This window comes from Octodon degus, unplaced genomic scaffold, assembly GCF_000260255.1.
Source record: "Octodon degus isolate 3935 unplaced genomic scaffold, OctDeg1.0 scaffold00188, whole genome shotgun sequence".
Taxonomy (NCBI): domain Eukaryota; kingdom Metazoa; phylum Chordata; class Mammalia; order Rodentia; family Octodontidae; genus Octodon; species Octodon degus.
In genome coordinates, this window is record NW_004524764.1 from 4,540,683 (window position 1) to 4,558,098 (window position 17,416).

Sequence of the window (17,416 nt, forward strand, 5' to 3'; positions counted from 1 at the left end):
CCCACCAGGGGGCGGCCCTGGCTGGCATGTGGTGCTGGGGGATTGAACCGAGGTCCCTTTGCTTTGCTAAGCTCGTTTTAAGTAGGTGCTTTAGACCACTGAGCCATCTCACCAGCCCCTGAATATCTTGTTTAATTTCATCTGTGTCCCATTGATTGGTGAGTAGGGTGTGTTTTAATTTCCATGTGTTTAGGGGATTTTTCTTGTTTCTTTTGTCATTTATTTCCAGTTTTATTGCACTGTGGTCAGATACTATGCATGGGATAATCTCTGTTTTCTTGCATATACTTAACTATTACCTATGGAATAGTATGTGGTCTGTTTTAGAAAATGACCGATGTACAGCTGAAAAAAATGTGATTTCAGCTGTCTTTGGGTAGAACACTGTATATGTCCACCAAGTCCATTTGTTCCAAGCTCTAGTTCAGTTCTGCTACTTCTTTACTAATTTTTTGTCTGGTTGATCTGTTCTTTTAAGATAAGGGGGTGTTAAGGTCTCCTGTTAAGATTGTACTCTTGGATATTAAATTTTTCATGTCCATTAAGATTTGTCTTACATAGTTGGGTGCTCTTGTGTTTGGTGCATAGATATTTTTGATTGTTACTTCTTCCTCTTGAATTTTTCACCTAACTACTATATAGCAGCCTTCTTTATTTCGTTTGATCGTTCTTGGTTTCAAGTTGAGACTGTCTGAAAACAGGATTGCTACCCCTGCTTTTTTCTGAGGTGTTGGGGTATGTAGTATTATTTTCCATCCATTGATTTTAAGCCTATGAATGTCTTTTTGAGTTAAATGTGTTTCTTGTATACAGCACATTGTTGGATTTTGTTTCCTAATCCACTGTGCCAGTCTGTTTCTCTTAATTGATGAATTGAGTCCATTCATATAGATGGTTATAATTGAGATGTGTTGACTTACGATTGACATGTTATTTACCTGCTGTTGTTTACTCCTTTTTGTCATGTGTTTAATTGTTTGCCCTATTTAGTGGGTTCCTTCTGTTTTTGTTCGTGGAGTTCTGATCATTTTGGTCTCTCTCTAGAACATCTTTTAGTAGTCTGTGTAGGTTTGGCTTTGTCATCATGAAATTCTTTAGTTGTTCTTTGTCATGGAAATATTTCACTTCTCCATCAAACTTGAAAGAGTTTTTCAGGGAATAGTAGTCTGGGCTGGAATTTGTTTTCATAGAGGACTTGCAGTACTCTGCTCCATGTTCTTCTTGCCTTCATGGTTTGTGAAGAGAAGTTTGCCATTTGATGGTTTTTCCTTTGAATGTGATCTGATTCTTTTCTGTAGTGGCTTTCAGTATATTATTCTTTTGCTGGATTTCTTGGATCTTGACTATTATATGTCTTATTGTGTTTTTAACTGGGTTGAAGTTATTTCGCGTTCTGTATGCCTCAGTTACCTGAACGTCAGATTGTTTCCTCATATTTGGGAAGTTTTCTGCTATTACTTCTGCCCATATTTTTATATCATTTGTATTGACTCTTTCTTATTGATGCCTGTTAGTCTTACATTGTTCATCTTTGCATCGTCTTGCAGGTGATGTATTATTTTTCCTGCATCATAGTTGTTTTTAAGAGATCCTTTCTTACCTTTTTTCCCTAGCCGCACCAGTGTCTTCAAGATCTGAAACTATCTTCACTTTCACTCAAACAGTTTTGCAGGCTTGTGAGTGACATTTTAAGTTCCTCTATATCTCTTCGACTCTGCTTCATGCTATCCGTTTCTTTCCTGTTTTGCTCAGTCAAGGAATCAGTCATTTTTCTAATCTCTATTTTTTTTTTATCAATGTCTTCTTTAGAAGCATTTATTAATTCTTTTACTGCAGAGTTTTTTTTCAGATTGTGTTTCCTTCCTATTTTTTGTATTTGATTCTTTACTGCAGATGGTATGATTTCAGAGATTTCTTTTTTATTTCAGAAATTAATTCTGCTCTGAGTTCCTCTATACCTTTCTGCTGTTGTTTCTTTACTTACAATGCTGTTATTTTATACATTTCAGCTCAGCTAGTGTTCTCTGCACTTGTTCTGCGTGGGCATTGGGTTTCCCCCACGTTTCTGTATTAGATTCTTTGCTTCAGATGCTATGAATTCAGAGATTTCTTTTTTTATTTAAGAAATTAATTCTGTTCTGAGTTCCTCTATATCTTTCTGCTGTTGTTTCTTTATTTCTGATGATGTTAATTAATTCATTTCAGCTGAGCTAGTGTCCTGTGCACTTGTTCTGGGTGGGCTTGAGGCCTTCGATTGCATTTTGCTCCTTGTCTTTGTCATTTTATGTATCACTGACCTCTGACCTTTGGTGTAGAGCTTTGGTGCAGTTATAACCTTAGTACCTGCTGAAATTCGGGTGCAGATCTATTAAGTGTGAGTTCATCCAGTTATGCCTGGCTTGGGTCTAGCTGTTGTGTTCAGCTTCTTCCTGCTGCAGCCCTTGAAAGTGAACCTGTTGTGCCCCTCTGGCACAGCAGTGAACCTGTGGTGCCCCTTTGTTGTGCCCCTGGCCCAGGGAGCACAGAAGCTCTCCCACACACTAACTTGGTTTGGGCTTGGACTGGATTTGGGGGTCCTGGGAGTGTCTCAGAATTTCTCACTCACTAGGCAGGCTTGGGGGCGGGTGTTCTGGAGGGTTGCAGGGGTCCTCAGGGTGCAGTAGAGGGTCTCACTCATGTGAGTGCCTTTGTTTTGGTCTGGAGGGGTCCTGTGGGTGCAGGGAAGCCAGAAGCTCTCCCACATGCTCTCTGGGCTGGGCTGGATCTGGGGGTCCAAGAGTGTCGCAGAAGTTCTCACTCGACTGGTTTAGGGGCAGGTGCTTCAGAGGGTTACAGGGGTCCTGAGGTTGTGGTAGAGGGTCTCACACAGGTGCCTGAGTTTTGGTCTAGGGGGGTCCTGCGGGCACAGGGAAGCCAGCTATTCAGTAAGTTAATGAAAAAGATTATTTTTTCACTAATAAAGTTCTTATCTCTTTGCATATTTTCTTGGTATTTTAATAAGGCCTCATCTGCATATGAATCAGTTGAAGTAGGAGAGTTAAGAATATAGCGATGGAAAAATTACATAGATATGAATGAAATATGGTTGCTTTTAGAAATAATTTTAAATTTAAAGACAACATGCCTCAGAAGATGACCTCGCAATTCAGACTACTACTTTTGTTTGAAACTTCACTGCTTCTTAGCTATAGGAAGTTTCTTAGGTTCTTTTCATGGGCAACCTCAATTTTAAAAATGGAAATAATTCAATACTTTCTACTTCATAATTTGTGGGAATTACATGAATTCATTTACATCAGACTGGCTCTAGAACCTACTGCATGCTACAGGTGTCCTCTTAAAATATTAAAAGACTTATATGTGAAAACGTAGAAATGACTGAGGTATTAGCTTCGTATCAGAATTAAAGTTTCCACAAACCCATCTATGCAACACGTAACAGCCAGAACCAGTCTTAATCTTTTATGCAATTAACCACAATTTATTTCAGCTAATATGCTTTTTCTAACTCCTCCCCTTTGAGAGTCAGCATTTAGGAACACATCCACTGCAACTAACACACTGCTGAGTATCAAGCAGGAAGCAGCATTCTCACCCAAATAAACATGCTTCTGCAGATGTCAAACCCCTATACCTCGGGAAATCACCAGTCCTTTAATTTTGTTTCCTATAAACATTTCATAAAGGTGGTCCTCTTGGAGGGAATGTATCTGAACAACATAGCTTTCTCTTTTTATGAAAACAGTAAATTCAGCTTTACCTTTTAAATTTCAAATATTAAGATACGGTTATGTAAGTATGTTCTTTTACTATAATGAAATACGTAAGAGTATGTATGCAATTTATAAAGAAACTAAGTCTGTTTAGCTTATAGCTCTGGAAGTTCAAGGCGTGGCACTTCCATCAGCTCCACTTGAATGGTGGGAGCCCTTGTGGCGATGAAAGGTCATAGCCCTTTATAAAAAGCCAAAGTTTTATAAAATGCTGTGTGTTGGCTGGAGTGTGGCCAAGCCACTTCTTCTATAACAACCTGCTTGTGAAAACAGGCAAGGGTCACACCAGAGCTTTTTTAATCTCTAGGAGCACCCCAGAGACCTCCCGTACCCCCTGGGCTCCAACTCTCATACCTCTACCACCTCCATCTTCCTTATACCAAGGACCGCACTTTCAATACATAAACCTTCCGTGAAGAAATTTAGAATTTTACATTTTAGCTAACAGAGAGCTATTCAAGATAAAAAATTTGAGGCATGCCTCAGAACAGTTCAAGGTCCTTTTATAAGAAAAGGATTAGTTGAAAGAAGTTTAATGGGCCAGCAAGATAGCTCAGCAGACTCAGCAGCTGCTTAGGTGAGTGCAGGGACCAGGGATTGATCCCTAGCACCACATGCTGCATTGACCCTGCCCCTAGGTGCACTGGAGCCAGCCCCCAAGACCAGGCGTGGTGGTGCACATCTGTAATCCCAGCACTGGCAAGGCTGAAAGCAGGAGGATCACTAGGAGTCTGAGCTGCGTAGTGAGACCCTATAAAATATGTCCAAAAACCTTTTTTTAATAAAATAAGTTTAAGAATCTACTTAAAGGGGGACTTTAAAGCAAATAATATTGAAATTAAAGAAAATTTTGTATTTTACAGACATATATATAATCCATAAACATTAATAGCTGACTAGCTAAGGAAATAGGATAAAAGTAGGAGGATAAGAAGTAGGGAAAGGTATAAGTAATTATGAGATTAGAATTCTGGATTATGGAAAGAAAGATAAATCATAGTGTTATTAGAATAAGAGAAAAAGCAGACTTGTAACTCTCTAATACTAAAATTATTCTAAACCTTGGAAGTCAGCTTGTGAATTCTTAGTAGTCCACACTGGCAACTTGATTTTTTCTATACTAAACAGTGAAAGTAGAGATAAATCTTTGTCTCATAACTTCCTTTTAGCTTTTGTATGTTGCCTTCAGCGTGTCTGTGTGGAGGTAGCTAAAGGATTCAAAAAGTGTGTATAGTTTAAGAGCTAAAAATGAGATGACAAGTTATTAATAACTGCTAAATTTATTGACAGTTGATACTGTTAAAAAGAATTTATATAAGTAAAAAGCCTTTTATTGGCATTATTGTCAGTCTGCTTCCTTCCTGGCTTGCTGATACTCATTCTTTCTTCTTCCTATAGTTTTAAACTGTGATGATTTAACTGGTAACTTTAAACTTCAGCTGCAATTAATTTTTGTCCATTTAGTTCCCCGCAGGTTGCTGGTGTTCCTAGGTTCCGATTTGGGCCACCTGAAGATATGCCACAAACAAGTTCCAGTCACTCTGATCTTGGCCAGCTTGCTTCTCAAGGAGGTAAATGATTCCACAGACCTTGAGATTTCCTGAATTTATATGTATTCATTAGTAAGTCATTGTGATGTAATTTTTTTTAATAAAACAAGTATAGATAGTTTAAAGGTTGATCTCTTAAGACTCCATGCTAATTACACAGAAAGTTATATACTTTTACTACTTGTTAAACAAAGTGCTATATTTGTGTCCTATAGTAAGTATTCAGGAATATATGTTGAACTAGGAAATGTACATGGATACTAGCAGCCATTTTAAAGTTATCTGAAGAACTGCAGAGTGTTTTCTGTTTATGTTATGATACTTACAAATGTATGACTAGGTATTGCCCATTAAAATTATTATAATAGATAAAATTTAAAAAATGTGAAGCAAAATGACCCAAAATTGTGCAGTAGCAATAGTTACCTACATGTGGACTACACTATTTGTGGAGTTAATTATTCTTTATTTCACAGTGGGAGTCTATATAACCCACTGTATTTCTCGTAAGCTAGCTAGCATTTTGTAAATGAATATGGTATATACTACAATACATGTAAAATAAGCCATTTAGAAGATTAATGTGCAGTGCTTATAAAAACTGTAAAATCTAACATATTTTGTGGTATATCAGGATGTTAGCTATAATTCAGCAGTGCTCTCCTGTATGAAATTGTATGTTCACGTCATCTGATTTGCTTTTGTATTTGTTTATTTGATACAAGTTCTCATTGTGAAGTTTACACTGGCCTTGAACTTACTTTGCAGCCCAGGCTGGCTTTGAATTCACAGCGATCCGCCTACCTCTGTCTGCTGAGTGCTAGGATTATAGGTGTGTAGCACACCTGGCTAAATTTGAATTTTTATTTGTCATTATAGGTTAGGATAGTTTTCTACACTTGAAAGTCAGATGTAGCTTTCAAATGACAAGTTTTATAACCTTAGTAGAAGTTTCATTAGCAAAAAAGATTACAAAAACCTGACAGTTGTAGGGAAGAATACTAGGTTCTAACATACTTTTCCATAGTTGGATAGTCCATAAATATTTGTTTGTGTGAAATATTAGCAATGAAACTAGTAAGAACATTATAGCTAATTGTTTAATATTTTTAAAGGATGTGTTTAAATTATTTTTAAAATTTTGAAAGCTCAATTTTGAAATAAATACGTGGTAGGTTTCACCAAAGTTGTGAATCTCTGCTAGTTGCTTTTCTTTCAGCTAAATGGCAATTTCAGGTTTTCAGGCGTTCATTAACACTCTGAATTATTTTTAGGTTTAGGGATGTATGAAACCCCCCTTTTCCTAGCTCATGAAGAAGAGTCTGGTGGTCGAAGCGTTCCTACTACTCCTCTCCAAGTAGCAGCCCCAGGTAGATATTAAAGATACATAAATTTTGTGGTTTATTGTTTATATGGAATCCTTCGAAGTATATTCTAACAGTTTAGTATACCACAAGTGAGGTTTTGATTTCTTTTTCAAGTGACTGTATTTACGGAGAGTACCACCTCTGACACATCAGAGCATGCTTCTCAGTCTGTTCCAATGGTGACAACATCCACTGGCACTTTGTCCACAACAAATGAAACGGCAACAGGCGATGATGGAGATGAAGTATTTGTTGAGGCAGAATCTGAAGGGTAAAAGTTTATAGATTGTTTTCTTCCCATAGAATCACCATATTTTTACATTTGCTTTTTTTTAAAACCAGAAATTACTGTGTTGAGCTATTTTCAGTAACATCCTGCTAAAATAGTAAAATAGATCATGTATTTTGAAAGGCTATATTGCATATAGTAATACATTTTAGAAATTGGAGATTTAGCCAGTGAGAAATTTCAGTGGACTAAGCACCTGCTTAGGCAAGCGCAGGTGCCAAGGTTCATCTCCCACACCACATGCTGCGCCAGCCCCACACCCAGGTATACTGAGCAGGCCACTGAGACCGTGCATGGTGGCAGGCACTTGTAATCCCAGCACTGAAAAGGCTGAAAACAGAAGGATCACTACGAGTCCGAGCTGCATAGTGAGACCCTGTACCACATACATTAAAAGAAAGAAAGGAGACTTATAAATTATATAATGATTTTTAAGAACCATTATATTTTCCTGAAAATTGCATAATATAGTCTAGAGTATTTCTTTAAAACTATTGGTGCCTTTTCATTAATATAGCTACTGGAACTTCTCCCAAAGAATGAAGTCTTTCTGTGAAAATCAGGAATATTAGGTAGGAAATGACTCATTTTCCATTTAGTAGTGGGCTCTCAAGTAATCATCACTTTATTTTGAACATTGAGATTTTGTTCCTGAATACTTAATAAAAATTAGAGATTCTGTAGTAGTTTTTAAGACATGACTCCATTTTGTAATGTATCACTTTTCAAAGAAAATTTAACAAAAGGAGTATCTTATGACAAATATATCTTAATCCAAAGGAAGTAGAGCAATTTAATGGGAAGAGGAATTGGACACTGGTCTTGAGGTTTACTTTCAAATCAGAGCCTAATTTTTTATAAAGTGAGCTACTAACACATAGCTAGAAACGGAACGCAGGTTTCCTAGGTTAAGACTCAAAGACTTCATTTAGCAACATTTTATATAGGTATCTGTAGTTCATGAGGGCTGTAGTTATTCTCTAACATAGTACTACTTCATTTGGGGAAGAATTCTCCCTGCCATTACTTCTGTACCATGTAATCAGGTCACTTTATGTATGTAATTCCTAACCCAGATAATCCTGCAAAACACAAATTATAAAACCAAATTGTTTTTATAAACCAGACCACAGACTTGACATGTTAAAATACAGTAGTTTGCTTAGCCTCCCAGCTCAGACTAAAACTGAAGCCCTTACTTCAGCCCCATGCAATTTACATTTCACAGCACTTCTCAGCCTCAGCATGCAGTGTTCAAAAACATCTCTCAGGTAAATTGTCATTTTTATCTAGGTTAAAACGTGCAGATGTTAACAGACAGATTAGAGCACATTCAAGTTATTCTTGTACTGTCTTCCTCGATTGCTCCAAAAATGGGATTGCAGCCCTTGATCCAGGAATTTCACATACCTTTAGCCTGTCTCACTCAGCCTGGAGCCCAAGGTGACTTACTGGTGTGGTATTAGTAGTAGTGACTAGTAGAAATTAGTTTCGGTACTTTGCACTCCTAAAAATAGATTTACCAAAAATAGATACTATTTTCTGTGAATGTCAAGGATATGATACACATTTGTGAGAAGGAAAAAGGTAAAGAGGAAAAGATTAAAAAAAAAAAAAAATTGGAACATTCGCTAGTAAGAAAAAGAATGATAAAGAAACAACTTTTTTTCCTGTCTCAAAAAACATAATAGCTAAAATCAGTGTCTATAAATTTTAGTTAAAGGAGAGCTCTAGTTATATGATAAACTATATATCAGAAATAATTTAGAAACAAGATACATTTCAGAATCAGTTTTTTGCTCAATTTTTGTCTTCTTTTCAGTATTAGTTCAGAGGCAGGCCTAGAAATTGACAGCCAGCAGGAAGAAGAGCCTGTGCAGGCATCTGATGAGTCAGATCTGCCCTCTACCAGCCAGGATCCTCCCTCCAGCTCTTCCGTAGGTAAGTTCTTGATACAGTACTGCTCACATACATCAAACTTATTTGCAAAAGCACTTCTATTAACAATAAACCAAGGGCCAGCCAAGTAGTTCAGTGGATTAAAACACCTGCAAGCAGGCGCAGGGACCAGGGGTTCAATCCCCAGATCTGCTGTGCTGGCCCCACCCCTGAGGTGTGCTGAGACTGGGCATCGTGGTGCATGCCTATAATCCCAGTGCTTGGGAGGCGAAAACAGGAGGATCACTACCAAGTGAGACCCTGCAGACCCTGTACTAAATACATTTAAAAAACAATAATAATAATAATAAATAAATCATGGCCAGGATATAGCTCAGTGGAACAATGTCTGCCTGGCAAGCATGGGGTTGAGTTAATTTCCCATGCAAAAAAAATCAGTAATCCTGTTTTCTGAATTTTAAAATGTATTACTTAAAAGGGGAATTTGCTAATTCAAGGAAACTTGGTTTATTTTTGCATAAACATTATTATAGAACTATTCTGGCAATAGCAATAAGAAACACAGGTGCAGTAGATACCTTCTGAAAAAATAGTTCACTCATATTTCATCTAGATTAATGGATTTTTTTTTAATTTTTTATTTATTTATTTATTTTTTTTTCGGAACTGGGGATTGAACTCAGGCCCTGTGCTTGCCAGGCAAGTACTTATTCTACTGAGCTAACTCCCTGGCCCCTAGATTAATGGATGTTAATGTGCATTTTGTAGAGCTCTTGAGTCTCCTAAAGGTTCAACACCACTTGTTAGGGGAGAGCTGCACTGGGAAGCAAGGAAGCTAAACAAGAGTGTCCTAGGCTTCCTGCCTTTATTTAAACTAGGGCATTTCATTTTTATATGGCCCCTGTTTATTACCCTGCGGCCTCCAGAGTATCTTGTAGTTTACTAAAGTTTCAGAGTTTAGTTTTCCAAATACCTGAAGTTAATTTTGCTTCTGTGGAATTGTTTCAGACGGTAACATTTAGCATTCATTGAGTGTTCCAATATTTCCAGCAGTATCCTAATGTCTTTACATATATGGGTATAATTAAAACATATGGTAAATGTTGAAATTCTGAAGAAATTCACAGAAAGTGCTATTAAGAAAGTGACGTTTAAGTAAAGACCTGAAGGAGAAAGGGACCAAAGCTGTACAGCCTTTGGAAGAAGAGTGTACTGGGTCAAAGGAAGCCACTAATGTGAAGTCCATAAGGCAGCACTGCGAGTCTGTTGTTTGCAGAATCAGCAAGGAGGCCAGTATTACACTGCTGGAACAGAATGAGGGCAAAGACTAACAGGAAACTGTGATAAGAGCTGGGGGCGGGGGAGTAGATCAAGTGTGTTTTTGTGATTGCCTGAGTATGCACATAGGAAACTGCTGAAGGGTTCCACAGAGAATAATAATGCTCTGATCTGGTTGTCAATTTGGTTTTGGTGTGTAGAACAGACTAAAAATGAGTAGTGGGCAAAGCCAAGGAGAACATGTGGAGGCTATTGCAATAGTTCAAGGTGAAGATGCTGACGGTGTAGAGAACCTGATAGATGCAGTGAAAAGAACTTAGATTTAGGATACATATTTAAATGTGAGCTGGTAGGATTTGCTGATGGGATATGAAGTATCTGAAAATGAAGTGTCAGTTGTGACAGTTGGATGAATAAATTTTGAAAGTCAAACCTTTCTTTAAAAAAAGTTTTTGTTTTACTTTTTACCCTTTTTTTGTTAAATATTCTTCAGTGTTAAAAACCAGACGAATATTGAAAGCAAATGAATATATCTTTGTGCCTTTCTGTAGTAATTAATTCTGCCATTGTAACTGCTTCTTGGTTTTTTTAATGTTTTCTTATATCTTAATGTTTTCCTTAGATACTAGCAGTAGTCAACCAAAGCCTTTCAGACGTGTAAGACTTCAGACAGCACTGAGACAAGGTGTCCGTAGTCGTCAGTTTAACAGACAGAGAGGTAAATTTCATATATATTAATGATATAGTAGAATATGGAATAATAAGTAGAACAAGATCTTTAACCATAAAGCTTCCAATTTATTTTTTCAAATATAACAAGCATTAATTAAATATTATATGTTGAACATTTGATATCTACTAATCAGGAAGTTTCTTATAGACATACCTATATTCCATACGAATATAATGAGTACAGGCTTGTACTGTGAGTTCTTTCTTAAATCCAAAGATTTGAAATTATAAAATGTTGTAGTGTTGTGTGTTCGTTGTAATTTATTGTTAACAGTAAATTTTAACTGAAGAATGTAGCTTTGTTATACTAGTTAAAAATGTAAAATTTTAACATTTCTAGGTTTTCTGATGTTATTATGTTCCTATCATAAAAGTATTAGTCCAATTGTTGTCATGATTTCCATTTAGCATAAAGAATAACAGTTTTATATCCGTTATGTTCAGGTATTTTACATTGTAAATCATTCTACCTTTTGGTCCTTACAGGTGTAAGCCATGCGGTAGGAGGAAGAGGAGGGATAAATAGAGGAAATATTAATTAAATGATCTGTAAACTATGATAAGTTGTGAATAAGATTGTCAGATCTGTTTTAGTGTAATAATTATCAAGTTCAAAACATTTTTATATTTAAATTGGTATGTTCATCTCAACATTCTTTATTAATAAAATGTATTTCAGTGTCAAAATTGAGTATCTTTTCTTTGCTTTAATTAGTTGGCTCTTTGTTCATCAGTCTAAGGGCAGTTGTACCAGACTTTGGAGAGAGTCTGTCCAGAACGAGTAGTAATTGCTCTTGCTGTTCTAGTAGGCACATCAATGTTATAGTATTGATCTAAATGGAAAAGAAATCATGTTTTAATTAAAAGTAAACAAAACAGCTGAACTCAAAAACAGTTTGAGTTGATTAATATACTCAGTTTAACATTTTCATAGCTGAAGTGTTTTTATTAATTTAGAACTCTCTGACCAAAACAATTGTCTTGATGGAGTCACCTTTCAACATCTTTGAGTTAAACTAGGCTGAACTCTCTTGAAATAGGCATTTTAGAATAACCAAATTATTCTGAAAATAGTTCACTTAGGATTTTTAAAAATACATTCTGGTGTCATTCATACAGTCATATAGGCAGAATAAATTAGATTTCTGAACTTTCAATAGAAAAGTTTTTTGTATAGTATAATTTAATGTCTTTCTGATCATGTGGGTCATTTAAAGATATACATGGCATCTGTTAAATGGCTCAAATGATAGAAGTAAAAAGCTATTTTCAGCAAAAGTTTTACACAAGTATTTATATGTTTTATCATAATGTCATGAAAGATAAAATTCAGTTGCATTCCTCTCCCATTTAACTGAAATTAAAGCAAAAAATTCTCCCTTCACAACAATTAAACTATTATAGTTGAACTTACTACTTTTAGTTGCCATTTCGCTTGGCATTTTTGCTTTAATTATGTTCATACTTCCACAAGTGAAATCAATTCAGAAAGCCGCTATGATTTTACACTGTAACTTACCATTTGAAAAGGCATAGTAGTCATAGCCATCCGGCTTTCTAATGTTGGGCAGTGTTATAGCTGAGGTGACCACATTTGGAAATCCTCTCCACATTGTACTCATTTTAACTTCATTATGGAGGAAACCTATAGATGACATTTATAATAAAAGCTATCAGATTAAAAGGAAATTTATAATTTTGGAAAGAGCTAGACAGGTTTGGATTTTAATATCAAGTTCATTGAATAGTTCCATTACTTAGGTAGGTGAGTTCATTCCTGTGTCTCAGTTTTTGTCTTCTGATATGGCACTATAGGTATTTTGAGGAATTTGTATTAGACATTACTTTTGGTAAGAGGGACTGGATAAATAGTGTTTATTAACAAACTTTAATAAACTACTATCCTTAGGAAAACAAAAAAAATTTTTTTAAATAAATAAACTACTATCCTTACCCACAAAGACCAGAAATCAAACTCAGGACCTTGTACTTGCCTGGCAGGTACAGCTGCTGAGCTATCTCCCTAGCCCATGAAGATTGGATCTTTGGTTGCTCACTAAGGCAAATTGATGTTTTTTACATCAGTAAACATTAGACTACTATGGTTATTTAGTACTTATATTTAATAAGGGTTTATGAGAAAGCATCACATCTACTTCATGTGTAGGAATTTTTAATACAGTAAAAATGTTACCTTTGTCTTGATAAGCATCTCTGACAGGAGAGTAGTGAATTCTGATGGTGTGCATTTGATAAGGTCCGACTGCCCGTTCAAAGCGACGTCTCCTAACCTGTGCTGCTTCTCCATACACTGAATAATTTATAACAGGCCTTCTTCCAGTGCACTTTCTGGTAGGCTCCTGTTTATAAGTATACTGCTGAATATTGCCACCTGTTGTATATTAGAAAATCACACAGAATGTGAAAATAGATATTAATCCACCCAGAAAACAAGGAAAAACCTTTTACAATATGTAATTGCTAGAATATTTAAAAATTAAATGCAGACATTATGGATAATTATATATTAAGGTAAAATCAAAATAATCACTAAAACTTGGAATACACGTTGAATGAAAAAAATTCAACAAATTGCATAGTTAGGTGTTTAACTGAAAATAAATGATTTAACTCTATATCAAGGCTTTAACACAGATGAAGTGACTTAAATACTTCTTTACTGCCCTCAGTTTTCATTGAAATACTTGAGTCCAGTCATAAAAGATAGCTTTTCACAGTAGACACAGTAATCAATGAAAATACTGAATAAAAATAAATTCATAAAATTTTTGTAATTTTGTCAATTATGTAGCACATACCTCTCTTGAAAAAATACACAGATTCAGGTCTGTTCTTGTATTTAGCTATTGAAAGAGCTGCTACTACTTTCCCCGACAATCCTCCAAATCCTTTAACAATTAGTTTAGGATACCCTGGGTCTTTTTTATCATTGGTGAAACGCCAGTACTGTGAATCCTGACAATTGAAAAGAGAAATATTGATAGCTTTGGTTAAGGGGGAAAAAAAAAAGGGTCAGAAGTCATTCTTAAACTTAAGTATAGGGAGAAAATGTTAACTTCATTAAATATTGGCATAAGTAGGCCATTAATGATAATCAAAATAAGGGATTTTGATAAAGTATTCATGAAAATACGTAGACACTTTTGAATTTGAAGTTGGGTGATTTACTATTTTCTGATTTTACTCTTAACAGTATTTTTGTTACCTTAAAGAAGAAAGTTTTTCCTTCACAGTTGCATCTGGTAAAAACAGTATCGATTGGGGAAGGAATACCCCAGACTTCAGTAATTCTTCGAGCTGGAGATGGTGGGCTGAATGGATTTAGCATCCAGAAATAATGGCCTAAAATTTAAAGAGATATGTCAGCTTACATGCCGAGTACTGAAACTCATTCTTGAAGAAACCAAATTCAAGATCTTTTAATGGTTATTTTAAAGAAAACACTGAATATGGTAAGATAGGACTAGAAGTATAATACAGTTAGGTGCAGAAGAGAATATTTCAATATTTCTAAATATTTCCAAAGTATGAAATTTAGCATAAAGAATTATAATTTAATAAGTACTGAGATTTCTTTAACCTCTGCTGAGTTCGATTTCTGTTTAGATTTAATCTCAGTTAGCAGAATCTCCAAAGAATCAGCATGAAATAACTGCCATTATCATTTTCTATAACACTCTGAACACATCACCATTGAGGGTAAAATCTAAGTAGTATCAGTTGAAGATTTTTGTTTTATTATAATGTGTGTGATTTTGTTTGCCCAATATTTGGGTGATAACTGTTAGGTTCTCAATGTACAAGATAGATTTGCTCATCAACTTCCCCTCCAGAAAGTTCAACCCACACTGGCTATTTCCCATGAGTTTGGTTCTTGTAAATACCAGAACAAAATGATAGGAGAAACCAAAGTATGTACATAGCTCACCTCGAAATGCAACTAATGTCCCATTGTACAAAGTAGTCAGTCCATCTATTGGTTTACCATTGCATAAATTGGTCTCATCTAAAACAAATTAACAAAAAGTAAAGAAAATAAGAAAAATGTTATTTTGGCATCCTCTCAGAGGGTTGTTTCCTGTTTATCTTTTAAGCTCCTGAAGGGCACAATATATTTCATAATTCCACCTTACCTACAAGTGATACTAGTCAGAACTATAAAAAGAAATTTAGATAAGCCAATTTTTCTTTTCCTTTTATTTCTTCTTGGGGTGTGTGCGTGTGTGTGTACCAGCAGTACACTTGCCAGACAGGCACTGACACTGAGCTATATCCTCAGTGACCATCGTGTTTGTGGTTGTTTTTTTGTTGTTGTTTGTTTTTTCCCCAGTACCGGGGAATGAATTCAGGACCTTACCTTTGCCAGGCAGGTGCTGATGCAGCTGAGCTATCGCCCCAGCCCCACCAAGGTATTTTGATCTGAATGTAAATGAGCCACTTTTTGTATGTTTAAAATACTATTTTTAGTCTTTGCTATTTTGGATGATTTGGAAAAAGAAATATTACAATAAAACTTAGTCTTACACTTTCTTTTAAGGATTGATTCCCAACTGAAACTTGTTTTGTTGTGTTTTGACATTCAGTATACTACTTCTGTTTCTTATAGATAGCTAAACTAAATTCCTAACCCTACATTATTACTTGGTTGTCTGAAAATTAAATGTGCTTACTATGCTTATTCCTCTGCTTACTTAGAGGGAAACCATAAAACTTACCAAATCAGCAAAGTTGGGTTCTAGATAATCTATCAGTAGAGTGATACTAAATCAGCATTCTGGTTAGGATAGATAAAAATTAACATCAGTTTTAAAATGAGAGTAACTGGGCTGGAGAGATGGCTCAGTGGTCTAAAGCACCTACTTGGAACAAGCTTGGCAATAGCACAGGGACCGCGGTTCAATCCCCCAGCACCACATGCCAGCCAGCCCCGCCCCCAGGTGGGCTGAGCTGGCCACACACACACACACACACACACACACACACAAAATAAATAAATGTTTAAAAAAAAAATGAGGGGCTGGTGAGATGGCTCAGTGGTCTAAAGCACCTACTTAGAACAAGCTAAGCTCAAGCAAAGCACAGAGACCTTGGTTCAATCCCCCAGCACCACATGCTGGCCCGCCCACCCCCTGGTGGGCTGAGCTGGCCACACACTAAATAAATAAGTAAATAAATAAAAAAAAATTAAAAAAAAAAAAAATGAGAGTAACTGCTGTTACCTGAAAGCATGGAGTCAATGCTGATCCCTTGATTGGGTAGTCTCCCTAAGTGATCAGTTCCTGGAATAATGATAGGAGTTAACACAGGGGGCCTGAGAATCACGTGAGGCCTTTCTCCTTCAGTGCCAGCTGCATCTTCGTGATTTGGATTTCCTTCAACTATTTTTGAATTTGGCATTTGATTAGGAACAGTACTGGTCATGAACTTTGCCAAAGAGGTAGGGTTTGCTTCAGACATTGGTGTTGTCTTTGGGGGAGTTGGTGTAGTCTTTGGTTTTTTCACTTTAGGTGTGCTTGGCTTTTTAGTAGAAGCAGGTTTTTTGGGTGTTTTCTTTGGGGTTTTGGTAGAAGGCTTTTTGGGTGTTTTGGTTGGCTTCTGTGGTTTTGGAGTTGTTGCTTTAGAGTTAGGTGTGTCTTTTGGTCCAGCAGTTGTTTCTTCGGGTTTGTTCATAGTCTCTTCAGTTGTAATAGTTACTTTGGGTTTCAGGGTAATAATTTTGAATGATGTAGTATCTGGAGTTGTAGATGTTACTTGCATGATGGTACTTGTTGTTTTGGACTCGGTCTTTCCTTCTGCTATAGTTTCTGTCTCTTTTGTTGTGATCTTAAGTGCATCCATTTCGGGTGTAGGATGCATTTCATTTTTTGTTGTCTTATCTTGAGCTGCTGTGGTCATTGCAGCAGTCTTGGTGCTCGGTAAGGCAGGCTCCTTGGGACTTTCGTTAGGAGCTTCTGGTGTGGGTTCTGAAGGAAACTCAGGAGTTGCTTCAGCAGGTATCTTTGGGGTAGTGGGAGGCTTCATGGTGGTGGTTGGTGCCAGTGTTTTATGAGTAGTTGGGGCAGGCTCCTCAGGGGTAGTGGGGACTGGCTTCTTAGATGTAGTGGGTGATGGCTCTTCAGGAGTAGTGGGTGCAGATTCCTTGGCAGTAGTAGGTACAGGCTCCTTGGGGCTGGTGGGAGCTGGTTCCTTGGTAGTTGTGGGTGCAGGCTTCTTAGGGGTGGTGGGAGCTGGTTCCTTGGTGGTGCTAGATGCGGGCTCCTTAGGGGTGATGGGAGCTGGTTCCTTGGTGGTGGTAGGTACGGGCTCCTTAGGGGTGGTGGGAGCTGGTTCCTTGGTGGTGGTAGGTGCGGGCTCCTCAGGGGTGGTGGGAGCTGGTTCCTTAGGGGTAGTGGGAGTTGGTTCCTTGGTGGTGGCAGGTGAGGGCTCCTTAGGGGTGGTGGGAGCTGGTTTCTTGGTGGTAGTAGGTGCTGGCTCCTTAGGGGTGGTGGGAGCTGGTTCCTTGGTGGT

The 17,416-nt window shown here is 36.9% G+C and overlaps 2 protein-coding genes across 9 annotated transcripts in view; one reads left to right on the forward strand and one right to left on the reverse strand.

Moving 5' to 3' along the window:
• The window catches only part of Tpr (translocated promoter region, nuclear basket protein), a 94,452-nt gene extending 82,877 nt beyond the window's left edge, over positions 1-11,575 (forward strand). The window contains exons 46-51 of one of the 3 annotated variants that reach the window (XM_004643982.3): positions 5,238-5,344; positions 6,598-6,693; positions 6,805-6,961; positions 8,802-8,920; positions 10,779-10,874; positions 11,375-11,575. In XM_004643982.3, coding sequence (XP_004644039.1) covers positions 5,238-5,344; positions 6,598-6,693; positions 6,805-6,961; positions 8,802-8,920; positions 10,779-10,874; positions 11,375-11,430 — 631 coding nt within the window. In that variant the 3' untranslated portion in view covers positions 11,431-11,575. Of the gene's footprint in view, positions 1-5,237; positions 5,345-6,597; positions 6,694-6,804; positions 6,962-7,496; positions 7,567-8,801; positions 8,921-10,778; positions 10,875-11,374 lie in introns of those variants that run through there. The other 2 variants (XM_023704109.1, XM_023704110.1) reach the window with 2 other exon arrangements.
• Positions 11,460-17,416, reverse strand: part of Prg4 (proteoglycan 4) — an 18,133-nt gene continuing 12,176 nt past the window's right edge. For 2 of the 6 annotated variants that reach the window (XM_023704113.1, XM_023704112.1), the window contains exons 8-14: positions 16,129-17,407; positions 14,838-14,915; positions 14,115-14,251; positions 13,708-13,864; positions 13,083-13,280; positions 12,408-12,533; positions 11,460-11,721 (exon numbers count right to left, since the gene is read on the reverse strand). In XM_023704113.1, the coding sequence (XP_023559881.1) occupies positions 11,624-11,721; positions 12,408-12,533; positions 13,083-13,280; positions 13,708-13,864; positions 14,115-14,251; positions 14,838-14,915; positions 16,129-17,407 (2,073 nt within the window). In that variant the 3' untranslated portion in view covers positions 11,460-11,623. Of the gene's footprint in view, positions 11,722-12,407; positions 12,534-13,082; positions 13,281-13,707; positions 13,865-14,114; positions 14,252-14,837; positions 14,916-16,128 lie in introns of all 6 variants that reach the window. The other 4 variants (XM_023704116.1, XM_023704114.1, XM_023704115.1 and 1 more) reach the window with 4 other exon arrangements.